The following is a 23,930-nucleotide window of genomic DNA, read 5'->3' on the forward strand; positions in this document are numbered from 1 at the left end:
TACTTATCAGCTGCTTGTGGCATTATTTTTGTAACATGTAACAGTATTACAAAAATAGCAACTGTGAGCAATCAGTTTAAGCAACAAACTTTGAGTTCTTAAGACATGCTAGCCAGCCACAATGTTAAACAGCTCTCTTTGACTATCTATCCTGAGCCTCTATCAAAATGGAAGACATTCTCCTACTAAGTATGATGCAAGGCTCTTTAATGCTTATTGTGTAATGCCTACTATTAAGAGACCATGTACATATAATCCTGTCACTACAGCTTGTGATTTCTAAATTGTGTGTTTTTTCAAGGATGTCCTATGTGTAAAACACTTCCAAATAACTGATGTTTTTGAAGCAGCTTTAGTGCTGTACAGTAATAGATTTGTACATCATACATCTTACAGAAGTGGCACTATGAAGTTCAAAGAACAAGGGAAGAAGTGTACGACACTTAACAGAAGCTCTACTGAAAAATGAAATTTGTCTTCTCCCATCTTTAATACCATCAATGTAGATTTGTTGGTTGAAACACGAGAGAGATTTCCTTTAAAAATACCTTTTGTTTCAGAGCACCACCCATATCAATGAATTTAGCAATGATTTACTTATAAGGATTCTTTATTTTGCTTTAATTGTACAGACAGTTTCTACATTTAGATCCTACAATAAAATTTAACATATTTTTTTTGTTAGGAAAATATGAGAAATAGTAAATGCTTTTGTAAATCAGTTTTTCTGACTTACAGCTTTTATTTGTTACTGTTTTATTTTTTTATACTACATACTACCACACTAGTAAAGTTATTCAAAGGATACGGTCAGTTCCTGGGAAAAGTACATTTCCACGAATCATTTCTCCCATGATACAACCTACTGACCAGATGTCAACTAAAAATAAATCAATCACATTTCTCATTACTGATTCCTCTTACCTAAGCAAACAAATTTCTTTTATTGTTTATCTTAATTGTCAATTTATTAGTTTCTTTTCAACAAAATGTAGCTGAACTTCAAATCCACTCAGTTTACAAGGCAATTTTGATCGAAACTTTTATTTTATTGCTTTTTAATAACAAAAATTCACTTGAAGTACAAATGTATTCTCAAGACAGCTGATATGGGTATTAGCACCTTAATTAAAATAAAGTACAGAACAATGTTTTGAACTTCTTTGCTATTCTTGTATAGCAAATACAGAATATAATGTTACCTAATAGTTAAAAGTACCAAAGCTATTTTTGAAATGTTGAACACAGCTCATTTTATATTGAATCATATATCTTGTAAAGTTTCTCATCTTTATTAAATGATTTATTTGTTTCAAAAATTCAACCAAAGATAAACAAGAACTATTTGTGCTAGCCACAACCTCTAATTTCCAACTTGTAAACTGTGCACAGTACAACTTGTTATCTCTTTGGGCTACTTGAAGAGTGAGATTTATCATTCACTTTTATAGTATACCTACAATTCTTAAAGTATGAAAAACATTTACGTTTCAATAGGACATGAACCATGGATCTTCAGATTCACAGTTCAATGCACTAACTACTAAGCCTGAACCACCTGTAAAACAAAAAGAATAGCTATTTGAATCTGTAAAAAGAATTAATATTTAGGGACTGCAAAACAAAGCATTCTGGTATGAAGATTCAATAAATACAAACTTGAATGGGCCATTTCAAGGCGAGCTATTCAATGAACAAGATGAAAAGAGAAAATATTCTTAAGGATGAGTGTTAACAAGAACCAAAACTGTATGTTAGCAGACATGAATTCAAGAACACTATGAAAAATCAAGTTTTCAGATTAGATGTAGCCATTTCAATTACTTTACATAATAGTGCATATTATTAATCCTTACTCTAAAAATCTTATTTGTAAATAACTTAAACTTAAAATATAATTCATATATTTTAGTTCACACCATAACAGTTACTGTTCATGATAAGTAATGATATAAACAGAGCCCACATCACTACTATACATGACCTGATGAGCCCTGGTACTGGACGAAAGGCTTCATCAGCTCTAAGGTTGCCATAACACATTATGTGTTTTCACTTGTAACTTATTATAATTTACATACTTACTCATCATTGCATAAGAAGTCAAGAACACCTAGAAAACACTTAAAAGGTGGCCTAAATCAACCAGGAAATGAGCAATCTTAATCATAGTTTAGTTGTTTAGTTTCTATGCATTGTCTAGATAAGAAAAATAACACAAATAAAAGGATGGAGGTTCACTTATTGGATATAACATGTCTAGATTATATTTTAACTAAGACATACCATTATCCTTATAACCCATTCCAAGGATAACTTCTGGAGCTCTGTAATACCTTGTCACTACATATGGGGTCATCATAAAAGTAGTTCCTGCTGTCCTAGCTAAACCAAAGTCTAAAATCTTCAGGGTACAGTCTGACTTCACTACTATGTTGCTTGGTTTTAAATCCTGTAAAACATTGTTAACAAATCTAAAAATGGTAAATTTAATTTTCTTATCAAAATAAAGTATTAATAAATCATGCCTATTTAATTTATAACACCATAGACAAAGGTACTGAAGAGCTGTTATGGTGCATTATACTAATATTAGAAAAATTATAATACCTATATACAGGGGGTCCCCATCATAAGTTGTGATGCTTCCTGAAAATTGGACATACATCTCTTATAATGTTAAGCAACACAATCTTCTGATGTATTATGGGGGGATGTGTTCCTGAAACAGTTCTGTCCACACTTGAACTTTTTTTAAGATGTTTTTTTAACTATAATATACTATACAAAACATGAATGGAAAAATGTTAAAGGACTAAACAGTTTAGTGCCAAGTTAAATGCTTTCCTGGACTTCTTGCCAAGGGGCACTACTTTACTATCACCAGGTGACTGCCGTGAAGGCATGTTGGAAGGGTTGAGATAAGGCTTTTCTCCAAAAGAAAAAAACAATGTACTTTCACAATGGTTTGTGAAAATAGTGTGTTTATATTCTCTGCCATCTTGGCTAGTGAACGATGTAAACTAATTTGGCATTGGTACACTCTGGTAATGGAATACAGCAATACTGGTTCACAAACATACAATTTGTACAGTAATTGGTTAACACTACATGTGGAAAAGCAGATGATGAAATTGGATCACTCTAGTAAGAGAACAAGGCAAAATTGTTTGATACGTGGGTTGTAATTGGTGAATGCTCTAATAATGACATAGATCGATTCAATGTAAAATGGGAACCCACTGTATTTATAAATTTAAAGGGTTCACTTCTTTATAAGAAATTTCATGCCATAAGCAATAATGCCAATTGACTTTCATTCACTGTTTTTGTGATTTTTTTTTCCATGATAAAACTAAATGCAACAAAAAACGTTAGCTTGCTTCTGCATAGGATATAAACCTATATAAAAGAATTCTATTATCCTCTTTGAACAAAAAAGTATTTACTGTCACCAATACATACCCTGTGTATAATGCCAGCTGAATGGAGATGTTTAATACCACATAACATTTGGTAAAGGAGATATGACATCCGTTCATGGTCTAAGTCCATCTGAATTACTTGGCACAGGTTAGCATCCATTAATTCCATTACAAGATACCTGGATAAGATGAGAACTTAAAATCAAACAAACTGTTGAACATGCAGATATAACAAAAATATATTGTATATGAAACATCAAATGTAAAGTTTAACTTTAAAACCTAAAAAAGGCTACATAAATTACTTTAGTCTCAGGTAAAAGCAGAAGTATTTTAATAACACTGTCATAATTAAATTATTGCATAGCCTAAACTAATTTTCCTTACACAAGTTTTCTACAAAACAAGTTCTATCAATATTGGCATGTGTGTGGTATTTAGAGACAAAGTCTATAGTTTCTCACAAATTAGGAACTCAAATTACTAATATTGATAAGCTATTAAATAAGAATCTCCTATCTTTTCTACTTGCTGAGATATTTCTAATGTACTGATCAAACAGTGTCCCTGTTCACCTCTTTCCATTTTTGGAAAGGTCACTTCTTCACACAGTTGTGTACATAGACATGTGAATTACCAACTTAAAACTGAGAATGTCCCCTTAGTGGCTTTTTCAACCATTTTCAAGTGTTAGAAAGGTATATCATTTTTTAAAACAAGATTTCAAGGAGGCAGGTTGTGTTTTTAGTCATTTGAAATTTAATATTCTTTTAGATTAAAATACAGCTTAGTTACAAAGCTTGGTAAATTACAGAGGAATTCTATGGTATAGATACAGCAAATTATGATTTTTTGGTTATTCAATTGTATCAGGTCATCCCAATAGTAATGTCCAAAACTTTAATACAGAAAGTGTGTTATAATTTTTGTCTTTGTAAAAGACTTTAATGACTAAAATATGTAAAAAGACGTGTATAATAATGTTCAGACAAATAAAAGAAACTAACCCAAATCCACTTTTTCAGATCATTAATCAAATAAACCCTTGTAAAGATGAATGTGACTGAGAAGCACATTAAACATGTAATGCTTTACAAGTTTAAAAAAGGCAGTAGTGCAGCAGAAACTACATAAAACATTCAAGGTGTTTATGTTGCAAAAAAACTGTTAACAGTGGTTTCAAAAGTTCAGATCAGGTGACTATAACTTAAGTGATGCACCATGTTCAGGTCGCCCTGTTGAGTTTAATGATGACTTGCTGCTGGCTGCACTTGATGAAGATTGTGTTGTAACAGTTGAAAAGCTAGCATAGAAGCTTAATTCAACCCATTCAACAGTTCATTGTCATCTGCAACAGCTTGGAAAGGTGTCAAAACTTGAAAAATGATTAGACACAAGCCAAATGTAGAACAAGAGTGGACATTTGTACTTCTCTGTGTTCTCGTGAATGTAACTCACCTTTTTTGGACAGGTTAGTGACTGGAGATGAAAAATGGATATATTATAAAAACATTAAGCACTGCAGACAATGGCTCAGTGCAGGTAAACTGGCTAAAGCACAGCCCAAAATGGACCTCCACCTTAAGAAAGTCTCGTTAAGCATTTGGTGGAATATTGTTGGTGGTATCCACCTTGAGTTGCTGCCACTCAATGTAATGATTACACCAGAGTTCTACTGTCAACAGTTAGAGCACTTGAATGTTGCACTGAATGAAATGAAGCCTGTTTTATGTTAATCATAACATAAAAAATAACTTTTCATTTGGACTAGTAATGAAATAGACTTGATATTTTTACAAATGAATATTATTAAAAAAAACTTCATTAAAAATATGATTTTTTGTGTATAAAAGACTTGAAATCTTTACTAAAATTCTACCAAATTCTGTGAAGATATACATAGAGCATTAAAAGTTATAGTATTAATACTTAACACATGCAAGTGTGTATATGAACTTGTGTATTTTATGCTGAATGCATTAAGAAAGGGAAAATTAACATTCAAAGTAAGGAAATTAGAAACATAGAAGAAACTTGTATTGATCTGAATTAACATGATACATAAGGACTTTGCTAATGATAAAAAACTTAAGGTTATTTTAATATTCATTAAAGAAGCTACATTAAAGAAGTGATACTAAACATTTGTGTAATAGTGTTAATTTTTCATTTTACTAAAGTGATTTATATTTCTGTTTGTTTTATCATAGTTACAAGGTCAGTCAAATTGATACTCCATATAGTTAAAAGGAGAAAATAACTGACAAAATATAAAGCTACTGAACACAAACCCTGAAATTTGAGCAAGTTTAGAGACAAATAATATTTGAGATTTTGGGGATGGCAGCTAATCATAACACCACCCAACTTTCATTTGGAACTAATGAAATAGACTTGATACACAAATGAATATTATTAAAAAAACTTCAAAAAATATGATTTTTTGTGTACAAAAGATTGACTAAAATTCTACCAAATTCGTGAAGATATACACCCCATGGCTGGGAGTGGCATATGAACATGTATTTTAGTGTGAAAATTAACATTGAAAGTAAGGAAATTAGAAACATAGAAGAAACTTGTATAGACTGAATTACCCTATACATAAGGACTTTGCTATGATAAAAAACTTAAGTATTTTAATATTCATTAAAGAAGTGATACTAAATTTGCATAATAGTGTTAATTTTGTTTACTAAAGTGACACACACCTTTTTGGAAAATTCCTCAAATTCATTTCTGATGATAGTTAGAAGATGCAATCTACCAGAATTTTTGTTATATCTTAGTTAATTAGACCATTTCACTTTGACTTGAAACAGCCATCAAGCATGATTGAATGATTGTCTTGAATAGATTAAAGATCTCCAGTAAAAAAAGAAAAATTAATAAATATGCCTTCCTTACAAAGTATTTTAACTAATTTATATCTCTTGCCTTTTAAAGCTATTACACATGTATATGAATTTAAATTTCATCACATTTCTACTTAAACAGATACCTGACTATGTCAAGAATTAACAGAATAAAGAAGTAATTCATTTTTCTTATAATAATTAAAAGTAAATCATTTATTTTTGTTTATACAAATCTATAATATTTTGGCACTTCTTTTACAAAGAAAACTACATGAACCCATTTAAACCAAAAAGAGGAGAATGATTTTTACAATTCCCAATATTTTTCAAAATTACCACACAAAAATATATTTTTAAAATAAAAATATTTATTAGCATTCATAACATCTTGCAAAAGTGTTCATCCCCCTTGCAAAGTTTCCACATTTTGTTACTGTTTGAGCTTACAGCCATGAAACTTTCAAATCAGACTATATTTAGAATTTACACATCATCTCTAAACTAAAAAAGTTAAAAAGTGCCAATACGATACAAGTAAGTTTATTTTCAAAGAACATTAGAATGCTCTTAGTTATATCAATATTCAATGACTTAGCTATGGCAATCCAACATCAGTTCAGGTTAAAAAAAAATTTGTTTGGAAGGTTAGAAAATTAGTGTAATGGTCTCTATCTGCGTATAATGAAAGTGGTTTAACTTGACTTCAGAGTAAATGCAGCTGTTCAAGCTAAAACTCACTTATTGATATGACAAACCAACCACACAGACCAAGGAACTTTCTAAACAAGGCAGTGAAAGTGTTAGAGAAACATAAATCTGGCAAAGTTTACATGTAAATTTCAAGGTTTTTTTTATCATTCTTTAAGTACAGAGAAGCCCGTCATTAAGAAGTGGAATGTGCTTTATACCAATCAGTCACTACCCTGATCAAGCTGCCCTTCCAAACCAAGCAAGCAGGAAGCAGGTTATGAACATTACTGTGAAGCCAACAATGACTCTGAAAGATTTGCAAAGTTCTATGTCTGAGATGGAGGTCAGTGCTCATACATTGACAATGTCCTAGCTCCTACACAATGCTAGCCTGTATGGGTGAGTGGCAAGATAGAAGCCATTACTGAAAAAGAAATATTTTAGATCTTGTATGGAGTTTGGGATAAACCATATAAATGATGCAGACATGCAGACATGTGGTAAGACAAGAAAAATTGAGCTTTTTGGCATAAATGTAAAGTGTTACATCTGACACAAGACTAAAACAACACATCACCCATTTAAAATCATCCCAAATGTCGAGCACGTTAGTGGCAGCACCATGTCGTGGGGATTATCAGCAGGGACTGGAAGGCTTGTCAGAATTGAGAAGATGGATAGTGCAAAGTACAGGCAAATCCTTGTGGAAATCCTGCATGAGCTAGACAAGAATCTAAAACCGAGTCAAAAATTCATATTTCAGCAGGACAATGAAATGAAGCACAAGGCCAGAGTCACATTGGAATAGTTTCAAAAGAAGAAAGTGAATGTCTTGAAGTGGCCCAGTTAAAGCCCTTATTTGAATCCAATGGAAAATTTATGGTAAGACATACTGTGGTTCATTAATGATCCCTGATGAACTTGTCAGAATTAAAGCAATTTTACCAGGAAGAATGGTAAAAAGACATACAACAGTAATTGCTGCCAAAGGTGTTTCCACCAAGTACTTAGAGGGCTGAATACTTATGCAATCAGCAAATTTCGAGTTTTATATTTTCTCTGTAGGTTTTGCTGACATTCAACCGCCTTTACATATAACATTGTTAAGTTTGATCATTATGTGAGGACCTGAAGACAAAAAGCAGATTTCAAAACAGGCAGATACCATCCAATCAACTCAATTTGATCATTACGGTTATGAATAAAAACAAGTCTATTAAAACTGTTTACATTATTTGCATTTCATCAAAATGTGAAATAATTGGTAGTGGTAAATACTTTTGTGAGACACTGTAAAAGATATACTATCCATGAAAAATATTAAAACAAAAACATATCAATATCATTGTTTTCACTGTCATTATATTGTATTTTGAAGGAATGTTTATCGAGATAATAAATTTATTATCATTTCTTTCTTAGAAACACAGAATATAAAATATGAATAGCTACAAGATCTTATGTCACTGTATACAGTATCACATTGTAAATGTTTATCCAATTGAAATTTTTTACTATTTTAAGCTCAATAAGATACATCATTTTGGACAGCCAAATAAAGTCAGGAACATTATTCAGTTCTAAAACTGCTAAGTTATCAATAATGTTAATATATGCTTTGACTAATTCTACATACCTAGTTCTACAATGAAATCTTAAAAACACCAAAAGGTTAAACTCTAATTCTAGTCCTATTCTGCAATTGCTTTTACTTAATAGTATAAATATTTGATTAAGAATAAATGCAGAAAGAAAAAATTATATCAGATTTGCCATCTTTTCAGTGTTTGTAACATATTTAACCAAACTTTTAACTTTATATAATCTATTACTTACACCCAAGGGTTCATTATGTATCTGTATTCTTTTGTTTTTCTTCTTCATTATTTGTACCAATAAAAATTAAGTATTTTTTTACAAAATGCATACAAAACTCAAGATTAATAACAGCATATCTATTTAATTTTTTTACCATTTGAATAATTGGAACTTTTTCTTTTTTTCAATTGAAGTTTACAATTCCAAACTTTTTAATATTTAATCAAAGTTGAATTTACTTATTTAAATTGTCAACATTAAATCAACAAAAGATGGAAGTGAGTTCACTTGAAATTAAAACAACAACAAAGATAATGAATAAGTTTAACATAAATATTATGAAAATCAGTATAATTTTTATAAGATTTAAAAAACTTCCTAAAAATAGACAAAATCTGAACACCTTTAAATATGTCAATAAGAGAACTGCATAAAAAACAACCAATTCCTAGTTAGGATGACATAATGCAATATCAGAATAGAATTGCTATTTTAAAATTTTTAACTGAATTATTATTTTTCTTTGTAGTTAATAAAGACAGAGAAAAATTGTTATTTTACCGAAAAATATACACTGGCTAACTTACACATCTTGAAATTCTTCTAAAGATTTTTGTGGAGTGAATGCATTTAGAAGACCTATAATCTGTAAAGGAAATAACATACGAGTTAACATTTATAAGAAGATACCTCATGCCTAATTAACTTCTTTATCAAACTTTTATTCAAAATATCAGTCTTAAAATACAAAAGATTAACCTTATGTGTTCAGAAGAGATGAAAATGCACATGATGTTTTTTAACACGTTACCTTCAAAATTTAATTAAACAATTTTATTATTAATATATATTTATACACTTTGCATGAAAATGTAGTTCAAAGTTCAAATTTTAATATTATAAGTTTTTATTTCAAGAGAAAATATTTAAGAAAACTGTCAATCTTGTCATATATCACATGACACCCGTTTGCCCCAAATTACCCATTTTTGATTTTCCTTTTATTCCTATATAACATTCAGATTATGCCACCAATTACATTTATCATAAATGCTGCCACTTATGGATGGAGGAATATAACAAAGTTCACTCTGAGGAAGGATATTTGTATAGTAACAAAATATGTAATACTTCAAAGAAATGGGTCTTAAACATTCTCCATGCAAGTGGAAATGCTGACATAGCAGAATGTGTAGCAAAGCATAAAACAACAACAACACATTTGATCCACAAAACATAGGCTATAATTAAGGAAGGGATCCCCTTTTTATAACAATAATATATTGGTGGAACTGAGTATATTTTCTGGTACTGTTAACAAGATAATAAACAAATATGTACAACTGACAAAGAACCACAAGTAAAACATTTACAAGCTTTTTTCAGCCCCATGTCAAAGTAAATGTAGAGAGATGCTCAAACAGTGAGGGTATTAAACAATGCACAGCCATAAGAGGGAACATTCTGTAGAATAGAACCTTCAGTATTCTCTATGTAAGAATAAAACACAGCAATATTATGGACAACAATGGGCTCAGAAATCACACTCCAACACAATCAAAAACAATATTCTCATACACAAAGTGAAAGAAAATGTATGGTTAGAAATACAAATGCTGTGAACCAAAACAGTATTATAATGAAGCTGGGTATATCTTTCTGCATTGTTATAGAGCTGAGTAGTAATGTATTCTTTATTAAAATGGATGGTATGAGTATTAAAATTTTAATTAAAATATAGAAGAATGTTTCAACCTTCTTAGGCCATCTTCAGGTCAATAAAGAGTTTGACAGAGGGCCATCTCACAAATAAAAAGTTCACAAACTTTCAGCTATTAGAGCTGGTTGATTAAGTGATATTTGATAACACTAGTAACACAAACTTTGTTCCTGGATAGTTTGTGGCATTTTGTAATTGCTTATGTTGTAAAAGTACAGAAAATGACCAGTATTTCCTTCAAACTTTGCTTTTGTGTCCTGGATAATGAAATTTAGAAATTAGCCTATTTTCTATGTAAAAACAGACAAATTTTCACATTTTCATTTACGTAAGGGTCTGCTTGAAACAACATACGAATCAAGATTTACATGTATTTACACTAAAGTTATACAAAAATGAAGAAAAATGTTTATAAGTGAGTAGTTTTTTGAGATTTGCCACTGTAATGTAAATCCCTTTCACTTATCAGCCCCCAAATATAGTCTCCCATCATATTTTCATTATACACTTCTTGGTAGTGGCATTCAAAGTCCACTATATCTTGGTGGATATGGGCTTTCAGAGACATCCTGCAGCCCATTTTACCATAGTTCTTCACCAGAGCCTCAACCAGTTCCACATAAATTTTGGCCTTGTGATTGCCCAAGAAGCCACAAACCAGTGCAACAAAGCTGTCCTAAGCTTTTTTTCATTCCTACTGAGCTTCTTGGGGAATTCTGTGCACTCCAGGATCTTCTTTATTTGTGGTCCAATGAAGACACCAGCTTTGACCTTTTGCCTCAGACAGCTTAAGGAAAACGTCTTGAAGAAACTTGATGGCTGCAGATTCCTTATCAAGAGCTGCGACAAATTGTTTCATAAGACCTAATTTTATGTGAAATGGTGGGAAGAACACCTTCTGGAGGTCCACTAGTGGCTCACTCTTGAAATTGTGTCTCCCCACAAAGAACTCGGTCCATTGTGGTCAGTGTTTCCTGTTGTAGTACGCTGCGGTGTCCCTGCTATCCCAAAGGCAAAGATAACAGGGAAACTTGGTAAAGCCTCCTTGGAGACCCATCAGGAATGCCACCATTTTGAAGTCTCTGATAACCTCCCAGCCATACTCATCATACTTCAAGGCTTCTAGCTTCTTGATGCTGTTGTATTCCTCTTTAAGGTGCACTGAAAAAAGTTAGGGGAAGAGACAGATAATTATTCCCATTATGGAGCAGCACAGCTTTGAGGCTTCTGGATGCCATCTCTGATAAAATCAGATAGGTCTATGTGTTCACTTAGGCAGCTAGAACTAATATGAAGTGGTGAGTGGTGAGCCCCTGTATATATATATATAACTATGGAAAGTTCTAAAAGGTACTTGAAAATTCTTGTAAGTTCAAGAAAATTCTCTATCAGCTACTCAGCAGTGAATCTAGCTGGAATGGGTAAATTTGAAAATTTCATTACCCAGGTCCAAAAAGCAAAGTTTGAAGAGAAAAATAGGTCTTTTCCGTTTACTTTAGGCATAAGCAATTGGGAAATAACACTTTCTGCCCAGGAAGAAGAAAAAGTAAAAATTTTGTTACATAGTGTAATCACTTAATCATAAGACTCATTAAACAATAATATTTAACTAATAAATTATTCTCATGAGACTTGGATACTTATAATAACTGGAAACATTAATTTTAATTAGCTGATTATTTTCACGAGTTATGAGACTAATCAATTAAGCTAACCAAATTTGTATTAACTAAAAATAATAATGGCAATATTTTGATTATTTGATCATCTGGATAGTTGGAATAGCATAGAAGTATAATAACTAGAAGCACTAATTTGAATTATCTGATTATTTTCTTAACATTAATCAATTTAATCATAATTCTGATTAATCATATATTTTACATGTCACTGATTGATATAATTGATGCTCTCATACAATAATTTATAGTTTTTAGTTGAGTTAATCACACAGTTCTATCAAACACATCTTGAAACCAACACCTACTTTCATAAAAAAGATGGCTCAAGAAAATATAATTAAAGAAATCTCATTCAACCACATGCAATTTCAATGGACATTTGTTTCTTTACTCTGTTTAAATGTGATCCTGAAATACAATGTCCCAAAAATGTTACCCTAATTTTTTTGAATACACATGATCTAATACTGATATCACTCTCCTTGCATAACCTTGTTGCAATAGCAATTGCTTTGTTAGAAACAACAAATAGCAAAAGAAAGAACAGAGATACTATGTTGAAAATCTATTCTGCTGCTTGTTTTAGCCTTACAGAAATTTCAAAGCTTCTGTGTGAGAAAATACAATGACTGACTTTTGAAAGATGCAAAATTACCATAAGGAAACTATTGCATCTCAGTGAATTTAATTATGAATATATCCCCAAATACTATTTTCTTTTTACTGATTTTGACACAATACAGATACATGTTTTGACATGCTACTTTATACCATAACCATAATTATTAATTTCAAAACAACTGCTCTGACTGTATTAACAAAATAAAATACTTCCTTAAAATCTTTTTCATCAATGTCATATAACAGGTATCTTGAAGGTAACCCTATCTTAAACTATTCATAGAACAAGGCAATTTTCAGAACTACTGATATCATAGAAAAAATGTTTAGGAAAAAAGTGAAAAAGTTTTTGGATTGTCAATTGAATATCTTTTTAAAATTTACTTCTTAGGCTGTTAATTGTGCTGAAGAATGTACTCTACCTTAAAATTAAAAGCAGACAAAAACAACAGGAAAAGCAACAAGGCATATGTAAGAAAGTAGACTAAAGAATTGATTACTAGAAAAACTACTCACGTTCTTGTGGTTCACTAGTTTCATCAGTTTGAATTCCCTATAAGCCCTTTTGGCATGAGTTACATTCTGGAAAGGTCTGCTGAGTTTCTTAATAGCTACATGTTGATCAGTTACTTTGTCAAGAGCAGAACTACAGAAAAAATAACAGCTTACTATAAAATTTCATTGCTAATCTATTCTTAGACATTTAAAGTGACCTAACTAACTACTTAAAGAGATTTAGTCTCTCTGGACCAAACCATATAGTAAAGACAAGTTTGTTCAGGCAAAATACAATTTATATCTCTTTACAAACACATTCGAGAAATAGCTTTTTTTTTGTCATTATAATAGAAATTTAAAAAATGTTTCTCAAAGTTATATGTTCAATTGCATTAGGGAATCAACTTAAAAAAAGACATCTCATTGCACTTAAATATAAAGATGTAGCTATTAACCACAAGTCATGCAATTTCACATTGAAATTTACATATCAGTGTAACTATCAACACAAAACAAATCAATAATTAATTAGCAAATGTTTATTTATACAACATTAACTAAACTTTATAAGTATTTTATAGGAAACTGAGAATATTTATTTTACAACAAATATAATTAATATCACTCCTTATCATTTTGCCAAAGATTAGAATATTAAGGTTCTCTAATCTCAATTCTTATTTTTCCTTAAAGATTTTAACTGTACAGGATGACACCAACCCTTAAGTTTTCCTAGTTAAGCCACTGCTAATTAACATTATCACAAATAATTTTCAAGTGAGAAAGCCCAAATATAAGAACTTTAAATTTTTACTTACCAGACAATTCCTTGAGCACCTGAACCAATAGGCCGAAGATTCTGGTAACGCTTAAGGATTGTAAACTGGGCATCACCTACTTCAACAGTGTAGAACATACTAGAATCTTTACTGGTCATGTCGCTGGATTGGTTGGATATACTAGACTCTCCAGAACACAATCGCATTAGGGGTTTCAGATCCGCTTTGCGGAAACAGTTCTGTTAATACTGAATATTAGAGATGTTAAATCCTATACTTCCTTAAAGAGCATCTCTAGATAAACCTACAAAAGAAAAACATTACATATTTAACAGACACATAATCATACCAGCAAATATTTAACAGCTTACAAAAACAGAATTACTCTTATATTTAACAGTGTTGACAATATAATATGCATTTATTATTAGGTTTGTAATCCAATGTTCACATTCTGCTGTACTGTTGTGCAAGAATGTGTGTCCTATTTTTCTTTAGTTTTTAAAACATGTTGGTTTGTTATAATATATAAACATGCAAGAAGCACTCTTTGCGTTATAGATTTAACCAACAGATGTCATTACTGCAAAGTTTTTGACTGTCCTAATGTGTTTGTTAAGTTTTGAAATTTCTGAAGTCATAACAACCTAACACAAAAAGATATTAAGCCAGTGTGTTATCAGACTAAATCTAAACACATTGTCCTCTGTATATAAAATCATATGAAACTTCAGCTACATAACACACTGAGACAGAATGTGTGACTAGTAGGAGCTAAGTATTATAATTATTCAGCTATAAAGTTTTTTAATTCATGGAAAAGTAAAGCTTATGCACATGTTTTTGCAAATAGTAAGTCTCATCCTCACACAACAGAAAGATCAAGGAGAACAGCAAGAAAGTTATTGTTTGGCATTTTATGGCACAAAGCAACTGGGCTATCTGCATCAAACAACAGGTAAAAAAACAAAAAAAAAACAGTGAAAGTATTATAAAGTGTAAATGGAAATTATGTTAAAACAAAAATAGTGGCCCAACACTGGATAAAAAGTTAAATAGAATTAAAAAGACCGATGATCCTTAAAAAAAAACATTTGTAAGATGGTCAGTATCACCATCACCGATGACATTGTCCAACATCAGGGGTAAACCCATAGTAAAAACATGTCTAAAATGGTGCAATCACTCATGGTCATAATGATGGCATGACAGTTAAATGTAGGTTATCATGACTTGAGTGTCACACAGACCACATACTGGTGCATCATTCCCAGATAAATGAAAATGATAAGTTATAAAACTGTGACCAATGCACACCTAATTAAGACAACTTTCTCCTCCCAATCCTTACGGAAACAAGATGATCAAAGTCCAATAGAGGGTTTTATCTGGAGAATCTCATCACGTCACTCACTCCAAGTCAACTGCCAACTGACGAGGAGCCAAGCCTTGAATACAAGGTCATAGTCCATGCATGGAATAGGCATAGCAGTGATAGCACCAGAGTAGACAGACTTAGCTGCAGTGTCAGCAAGCTTGTTCTCGTAAATGCTGACATGACCTGGTATCCAGAAAAACTTGATAGAAGTAGATGATGAAGAAAAATGGGCCAGTCAATTTTCAATATTGATAAGAATAGGGTGAGAACTAATGTGAAGCAATTCCAGGGCCAGAAGACAGCTAGTGAATCAGTATAAATTGTACAGTTCATGTACTACATAGATTCCATGTGAACCAGGGTGAGAGAAATGGCATACAATTTGACAATGAACACAAAAACTGTACAGGGGATCCTGTGTGCAACCACCAAACATAATAAACCATGGCAGAGCCCACAGAGTTACCTGATTTTAAACCATCTGTATAAATGGGAATGGAAGGATGGTTCAAAAGACGTTCAGCACATAGATGACAGTACTTCCAATTTGTAGTATCTGCCTTCTTCACATGACTCAAAGAAAGGTCACACTTGTAGATGGTAATAAGCCATGGTGAGATGGGCTGATCAGTGGAGACAGCAATGTCATCCAAGGACAGATCCAATTCAGCCAACTGCACCTGGATACAAAAGCCAAAAGGAACAGTGCTGAACCATCTATTCTGAAAAAGGCACGTTTCACTTGGGAAGGAAAACATAACCACAAGTAGGATGCTGTGGCAAAGATCAAAGGTTTGAAGCATACAATAAAGATAACTGCAAACAATGGTGGTGTAGAGGAGGTTCATGAGACTCAGTGTAAAACCTCTAGAATGAAGAAGTGTGAAAAGCCCCTGTGCAGAGCCAAAACCCCAGATGGTAAATGGGGTCCAACACCTTCAAGGCTAAGGTCCTGGTAAAGCCATAAACCAGAGACCCATAGTCCAGTTTTGATTGAATGAGGGCACAATAGATCTTGGGCATAGAACATCAATCCACTCTCCAAGAGATGGAAGAGAGGACATGGAGGATGTTTAGTGTCCCTATACATTTGATGCACAGCTGCTTGATGTGTGAAATGAGTCAGCTTATGGTCAAATATAACACCCAAGCACAACTTCATGAAGACAGAGCTCGGGATGAATGTGAGTGTGTGCTTTTCTTATAGCAAAGCCACAATGAGCTATCCGCTGTGTCCACCTAGAGAATTAAACCCCTGATTTTAAAGTAGTAAATCTGAAGATTTATCGCTGTCCTCTGGGGGATGGGGATAAGGGTGAATACAGAGATGCCAACTATTTCTAATGACTGAGCATAATGATTGTGGATAGAGCCCTTTCACAGTTTTAGTCCTATTAGATTCACCAGAAACAAGAGAATCTGGTGAACGAGACCTCTTTTTTTCCATCTTGTGAACAATCACATTGGTGTTTCTATGCTTAGAAAATGAGAAATACCCATCTACGCGAGTGCTGATTGGCTGATAAGCACTGATGACATAACTATGGATTCTCCCACGTACCCAGTATGGAGAAGCACCGCACTTAAACTATTGGTAGACGTTGGAGATACAAATATTTTTTATTATTTCAAGCACAAACATGATTATCACAAGTAGCCATTTGGGCTATGTCTTTTATTTATTATCAAAATTTATTTTTATCTCACTAGAAATTTTTTTTTCACACCTCTTAAGCCCTGGGGGAACAATTTATCACTTTATTGTATAGGCCTATATAATATATAATAATTTAGGAGTTGCAACAAGTTGTAATATTTGTCTGTATGAGCGTACAGTCGTAATGTATACACGAAAATCTTAATGATTACGCTCAAATCGCAATGGTTGGCATCTCTGTGAATACCCTGTTGGTGGAAAAATGTATGAAAATGGTTTTAGAGAGAAAAGGTTAAACTGTTTGCTGTTGTCCACTTTAGCAAATGATTGATGGCAGTCTGTAGCTGCCACTCAATAAACCTTATGTTGACAACTGACATGAGACGAGGAAGTAATCAACATAAGAGTTCATTTGCAACTGTAGGGAGGGTGGGGAAAAGTTTCCAGTAACAGCATTAATCTTTACAATGAAAAGTGTGGTACCCAATACGCAGTCATGAGGGACTCCAAGTTCCTGTAGGAAAGAACTGTAAAGTGTCAAATACACACAAACTTGGAATCTCCAGTCCATTACAAGATTTTTGTTAAAAATGGGTAAATAGCTATGCAACTCATATGAGAGGAGGTCTTGCAAAATTCTACAACTCCATATAGTATCATAAGCTTTCTCAAGGTTAAAAAACCCCAACAGAAACAAGATGTTGTCACTCAAGAAAGGTTTTCCTGATTGATGTTTTAAGTCAAATCAGGTGGTTCACAGTGGAGAGCTGTCGCTAAAACCCACACTGGGTAGATGAGAGGAAGTTGTTTGATTTAAGGAACCAACCAAGACAAGGATTAACCATCCTCTCTAAGATGTTATAGAAACAGCTCATCAAAGCAATTGGACAGTAGTTTGAAGGAATCTTGGGATCCTTCCTGGGCTTGCAAAAAAGGTACAACAATAACCTTAGGAAAAGCATTCTCCTGTTAGATCCAGTTAAAAACAACCAGAATAGTAGCAAGAGAGGCAGGAGAGACATGACGCAGCATCTTATAGTTAATATCATCAGGTTCGACTGATGTACTGCCAGACTGATGAAAAGCAAGCTTGAGTTCCACCAGTGTAAAGGGGCAATTATGGTCAGAGAGATGATCAGCCTGAAAGGAAAGAGGCAACTGCTCTGCCCAAGTCTTGATGGCTAAGAAGGTGGGGTATAAAGCAAAAGTGCTAGATGTACAAGAAAAGCTTTCACTGATAGTATTGGTGATGCTCTGGACAACAGCAACTTCTTGGCCATCAGAGAGGAAAATCAAAAGGAGGGCAGAAATATACTGTCCACTGACCTTCTGAATTATGTCCCATGTGATTTTGAACTGGTGATAGAAGAGATGCTAAATGTGTATTTAATCCAAGATTCCTTCTGGCTTTGACATCTGACCTGCTGAGCATGTGCATGAACCCACTGAAAAGCAATGTAGTTTAAAAGTGTGGGATATCCATGAAAGAAATCCCAGGCCCATTTTTGAGCTTTCCATGCTACATTACAGGCAGGATTCCACCATGGATGAAGATACTGTGTAAAACATATCGAGGTTTTAGGGATACAGTGAGCAACTGCCTGAACAATACAATCAGTCACTGCTGCCATACAGTCATTTATCAATGGCATACAGACGATGGCAGGATTAATTTCTGTGAGAGCAGTGAAAGAGGGGCAAGTTGGCCTGGTCCAACTTCCATCGATTCATGCAGGTTGTGTGGCATCGACCATGGACAGTCTCTCTCAAAATGATAGAAAAATGATCACTATCCTGTGGATTACTGTCAACCCTCCAATAAAAGTAAGAGAATAGTAAAGAGGAGCAGATAGAGTGATCAACAGCAGTAAAAGACTGACTAGATGCATGAAAATAAATATAAGTACCAGTAATAAAGAGAGAAAGGTTGTGATCCAAAAGCATATACTCTACAGAGCGATACTTCCCATCAATATCAGGAAAATAAGAATCAATCAAATCCTTAATGCCATCTATATTTGGGCAAAAACCCAGACAGTTCCACTGTATCATTGTAGCAATTTTTATTTATGTGGAGAAGAGTGAGGCAAAGAGCCCTTCTCTTTTAGACCATTTTTTTTTTCTTCATTGGACAGAGGTCTGTCAACCTTCACAAATCCTGCCCCGGGTCAAGTAAGTATGTCTCTGTCATCTGTGGATGAAGATTCCAGTGACTGAGAACAGGAATGAATAATTGTTTTGCATCTCAAGGCTGGAAAAAAAGATGGATCTGAGGGAATGCCCAAACCCAAAGCTAAAGAAAGTCAACCCAGGCAGCCACTGGAAAGGAGTGGTGAGAACAGAGACAGAAGTAGATGTTGACTTGTGAACTCTTTTAACCATGGAGGGCAAAAAAAGACTCTTCAGGTGTTTTGCAAATGGCTGCTGAAGGTATGGAGAGATCTGTCTTCATTCTCATTGTGGGAGTGGAATGGAGTGCACCAGCATATTCCCAAGAAGAAATGGGGGACAATAACTTCTGAGCCCATGGGTAGGAGATACTGTTTACTGTCTTCAAGCATTGCACCTCTTTCTCCTCCACCCACTTAGGGCAAGAACAAGAGAAAGAGGAGTGTGTGAACCACTACAGTTAACACAGTATCATTCCAGTTTACACTCATAGGCATCATGGTCTTTGCCACCTCAATGAGCACATGTTAAAGAACCATGAGATTATATCTTTAAATGACTGAATTGCTAACATTGGAAATATATGAGAGGGTTGAGAATGTATAGCTGTACCTTACATTTCAGATAACCTGCCTTGACTGTGGCAGGAGGATGTGGTGATGTAAATGTCAATATTAGAAAATTAGTAGGCATTCTTTGATAGATTGGTAGGCATTATAATTCTGTCTTTGCAGGTGGAGGTTCAGTGCACCACAGAAATGCCCTGGCTTGAAAAACCAGTGAGGATCTCCAATTTGAAAAAATATTCTTGAATTTCCTCTCAACAGTAACTCCTCTTGAGGAATTCGGAGTAGCATGGGGAGTAACCTTGATGGATATATTTCCAACACTCTTCAAAGTCAGGAAGAGTTTGGTGTATTGTGGTGAAGATGTTTCCACCAAGATATCTCCTGAGTGCAGCTTCCTTACTGACTTGGGGAGCCAGCAAGCCCCTCTTAATCCCTTTTGAATAGAAAAAGGGAGACAGCTGCCCTAAAGATTTCTCAATGAATTTAGAATGAAAAATCAAGGTGTTGATTCCAACTTTGATGGTGATTGTATAACAGTCAGACATATATGGCTGTTTTCTGATAATCTTGTTTTTCTGTTCATGAATGGGAGTATCTACAATAAAATAAAAACATTTCAGTCCCCAACTATCATGGAGCCCTATGAGGGGATATACTGCAATATCAAACAAGAACACTGCAGCAACACCAGAGTTTCATGAGCACTATACCCAAAACACCAGTATCAGACACAATGTCTACAACACCAGTTGAGAACGTCCAACACTGCTACTTTCGTTGACCCTAGCCCAAATGACCCAGCTGAGTGACCCTGGGGAAGGGTGGGCACTATCCCAAGGCCACCTGTCTACAGGAATTCAAATCCAAAGTGATGTGTTAGGGTTGGACCCTCAACCACCAGAATCCTTTCCTACCCATCACAGGTTGCCACTCACAACAAACACGTGGGTGTATGAGGTTCTGTAATGTCAGCTTACCTCCTATGAGAGGTACCCTCACCATGTATGGAAATCCACCTTAAGGGGAGCAAAACATAGTAGTATGGCTTGGACAATGCAACCTTATGACAAAACTACATTGTAAGTCTACTGTCAAGATACATGGCCATCAGATACAGCATGGCTTGATGTTACAATGAAGAGTGTAATGATGTGGTGTGCCTTCAAAATTGTTTCAACCCTATGTGCACAGATGGAGGCCAAAGTGCTCATGACACATATATGCAAAAACGGCTCATTTTATGAACCTGACGATGACCAAAGAAGGCCAAAACGTTGCTCGCTCTTCTACATAAAATATTTTCTCAACCCAAACGAGCCGTTTTTGCACATATACTTCTCTGCAAGTGGGTTTTCTCGACATCACTGCTCATGACACAACTTTTACAGAGTTTAGTTGCAAAATGTAGTTTGTAATTCAGATTTTATTATAACTTCTGGTTTCTTAATTTAAAACTTATTAATATTTGCTTTTATGTCATGTAATGCTGTTTTGCTATGAATTCTCCATTTTAGATTTTATTTCTTCTCTCATGTGAGTTTCAGAATGTCTACCAATTAGATACTCTAACTACAGATATTAAAAGATAAAAACTTTAAATATGAACTTCTCACCTTTATTTCTTGAGATATTAACAAATTTGTTACACCCATTAAAATAGCTTCTTCTAAATCTTCTTGCTTTTCAAAGAACTTACTCATACTTGTAAATGATACACATTTATAGCCAATATCAAGGACCATTCTGTAAAATACATGATTATGTTGTCTTAATTAAAGTTTGGTAGAAAGCATGCTTTATTGAGTGACCACCAAATTTGGTGCTCTAGTGAGTAAAGAAATTTTTTAGTACTTTCTACAGGTCAGTTAGAAAGCTAAATAAATTACAGTTGTTTTGATTAATTCTTTTTTTAAATGCATACATGAAAGACAAGTTACTTTGTTGGACAATCACCTCTAAGAAATATTTAGGGTTAATGAAGCCTGACTTCTGAAAGGTGCCTCAATCTCAAAGAGCTGAATTTATTTTTCTTCAAGAAACTTTTTTTCGATGGTATATTTTTTAACCAAAGTAGTTATAATGTAAACATTAAAGGAAAGAAAAACATTTTTTATTCTTCAGAAAGAACAAAGAATGAAAGTCTCACTGAACTCTCCATTCACACTGGGTGATTTACTACTATTTATAATAATTATACACTATTCAGAGAAAAATAAAATTACATGAAAACAAAAATAAACTGTACAAGTTTGGGGTGGAGGATGTTAAGGATTAAAAAAAACCAACTAATTTTCTTTGATAGATTGTTTATGCAGAGTATTCATGATGAAACTTTGTAGAATGGATGGCAGCTGCCTGTTGTGGATGATGTTTTGAAAGTCTTTCGTCAGTGTGTGTGTAGGTGCTGACTTGAAGACAAAAGGCGGAAAACTTGATACATCATCCTCTACACTTGTGTCTCCAGAACAGGCAGTTGCCATCCATTCTACAAAGTTTCATCAGATTTTTTGTTACAATCTACATTTATCATAGAAAGAAAGCAAAGAGTAATTTAGATTTATTTCATATTTCTGTGGTGGTTAGAAGATCAGTCAGATGGATCAAGCCCGTATAATGCTAGGGTAGAGAAAATAACAGATAAAATATAGTTTCTGACAAAATACTCATGATATTCATATCAGTAAGTTATAGTCACTATGTAAATGAAATACGAAACTGAGATGAATGAAATGTCTTTATTCTTAACATAAGAATATCTCTGAGCTTGAATCAGACTAAATTCTGAGACAAAGCTTCAGTAGAAATATTTTATAAAAATTCTGATTTTTTGTATACATTATAATTGTAATGGTTACTTAAAGCTTACCAAATTTTGTGAAAAAACATTAACTAAACACAAATTGTAGAATTTATAGCAACCCTTTAAATTTCAATACAGGCTTGGGCTAAAGGACATAGGGTTAAATACAATGTACTCATCTTTTGCATACAAATATTTCTACTAACTGACATGATTTTGGAACTTCTGTTCAGTATCGTATGTCAAAGAAATTGGAATTTCCTGTATTGTAGCATCCAATTAAGTTCCCAAACCACTGTTAGTATCTTGTTCTCATTTAACAAGATAATTTTCTTTTTATCAGGCCAGCAAAGTTCAGCTTTCTAAAAATCAATACCAAATATCAATCATTAGTTGCATATTTCTGCAATGTAATCACTAACTTTGCACTTGGATGGAGAATATATGACACTTTTCTCATCAATAGTGATAGTATCATTAATAAAACACAGAAACTAAGAGCTTGTGAGGCAAACCTCTCTTTTCTAAAAGGTGCCGTATTTTCAACAATAATTGTATCAGGTGTTTCCAAGAGTAAATTCTAAGCATGTTAAAAGGTGTTTTTGTACAGGATTTGAAGTAACCTTTTCTTTGGAGAAATAAGTAAAATAGGTGGACAGTTCTTTCTTAATAAATAACTATCTTTTATTTCTCATTCAAAATGAGAAATTCACTCATTTTTATTAGACAAGGAATAATGATATTTTGGTTACAAATTTCAAAAGCAAAATCTGAAGGGATTGGATAAGAATTACCTGTTGTAAATTGGGCAGCTGAGTTATTTGGAAACACTGATCAGATATGGAAAATGTTTTATGAAAGATAATTTTTTTAAGTATTTGAGAGAAACATATTCCTTTTCATGGATAGTATGTTGGAAAACAATACTGTTAAGCATGAAGATAAAAGTAGATCTTGTTCTAAGCCTTACTATCAATAACACTTAATAAGTAATCTGTCAAAAATGCTTATCAATAAAATGAAAACAAATCTTGTTGAATAACTTTTCAAGTGTCTCACACTGAGACCAAATTTGACATTAATTGTAGGTTGTACAGATCTATCAATGTTCCAAATTTGACATTAATTGTAGGTTGTACAGATCTATCAATGTTCCAAATTTGACATTAATTGTAGGTTGTACAGATCTATCAATGTTCCAAATTTGACATTAATTGTAGGTTGTACAGATCTATCAATGTTCCAAATTTGACATTAATTGTAGGT

General features: G+C 33.3%; 1 protein-coding gene across 2 annotated transcripts in view; it reads right to left on the reverse strand.

The window, feature by feature from the left end:
• LOC143255923 (stress-activated protein kinase JNK-like) overlaps window positions 1–23,930 on the reverse strand; it is a 41,301-nt gene that overhangs the window by 13,855 nt on the left and 3,516 nt on the right. The window contains exons 2-8 of one of the 2 annotated variants that reach the window (XM_076512357.1): window positions 21,478–21,607; window positions 14,131–14,395; window positions 13,331–13,460; window positions 9,379–9,437; window positions 3,466–3,604; window positions 2,287–2,452; window positions 809–880 (exon numbers count right to left, since the gene is read on the reverse strand). In XM_076512357.1, the coding sequence (XP_076368472.1) occupies window positions 809–880; window positions 2,287–2,452; window positions 3,466–3,604; window positions 9,379–9,437; window positions 13,331–13,460; window positions 14,131–14,297 (733 nt within the window). In that variant the 5' untranslated portion in view covers window positions 14,298–14,395; window positions 21,478–21,607. The remainder of the gene's footprint in view (window positions 1–808; window positions 881–2,286; window positions 2,453–3,465; window positions 3,605–9,378; window positions 9,438–13,330; window positions 13,461–14,130; window positions 14,396–21,477; window positions 21,608–23,930) is intronic. The other variant, XM_076512356.1, reaches the window with a different exon arrangement.

The sequence above is a fragment of the Tachypleus tridentatus genome, chromosome 7 (genome assembly GCF_004210375.1).
Source record: "Tachypleus tridentatus isolate NWPU-2018 chromosome 7, ASM421037v1, whole genome shotgun sequence".
Lineage (NCBI taxonomy): Eukaryota > Metazoa > Arthropoda > Merostomata > Xiphosura > Limulidae > Tachypleus > Tachypleus tridentatus.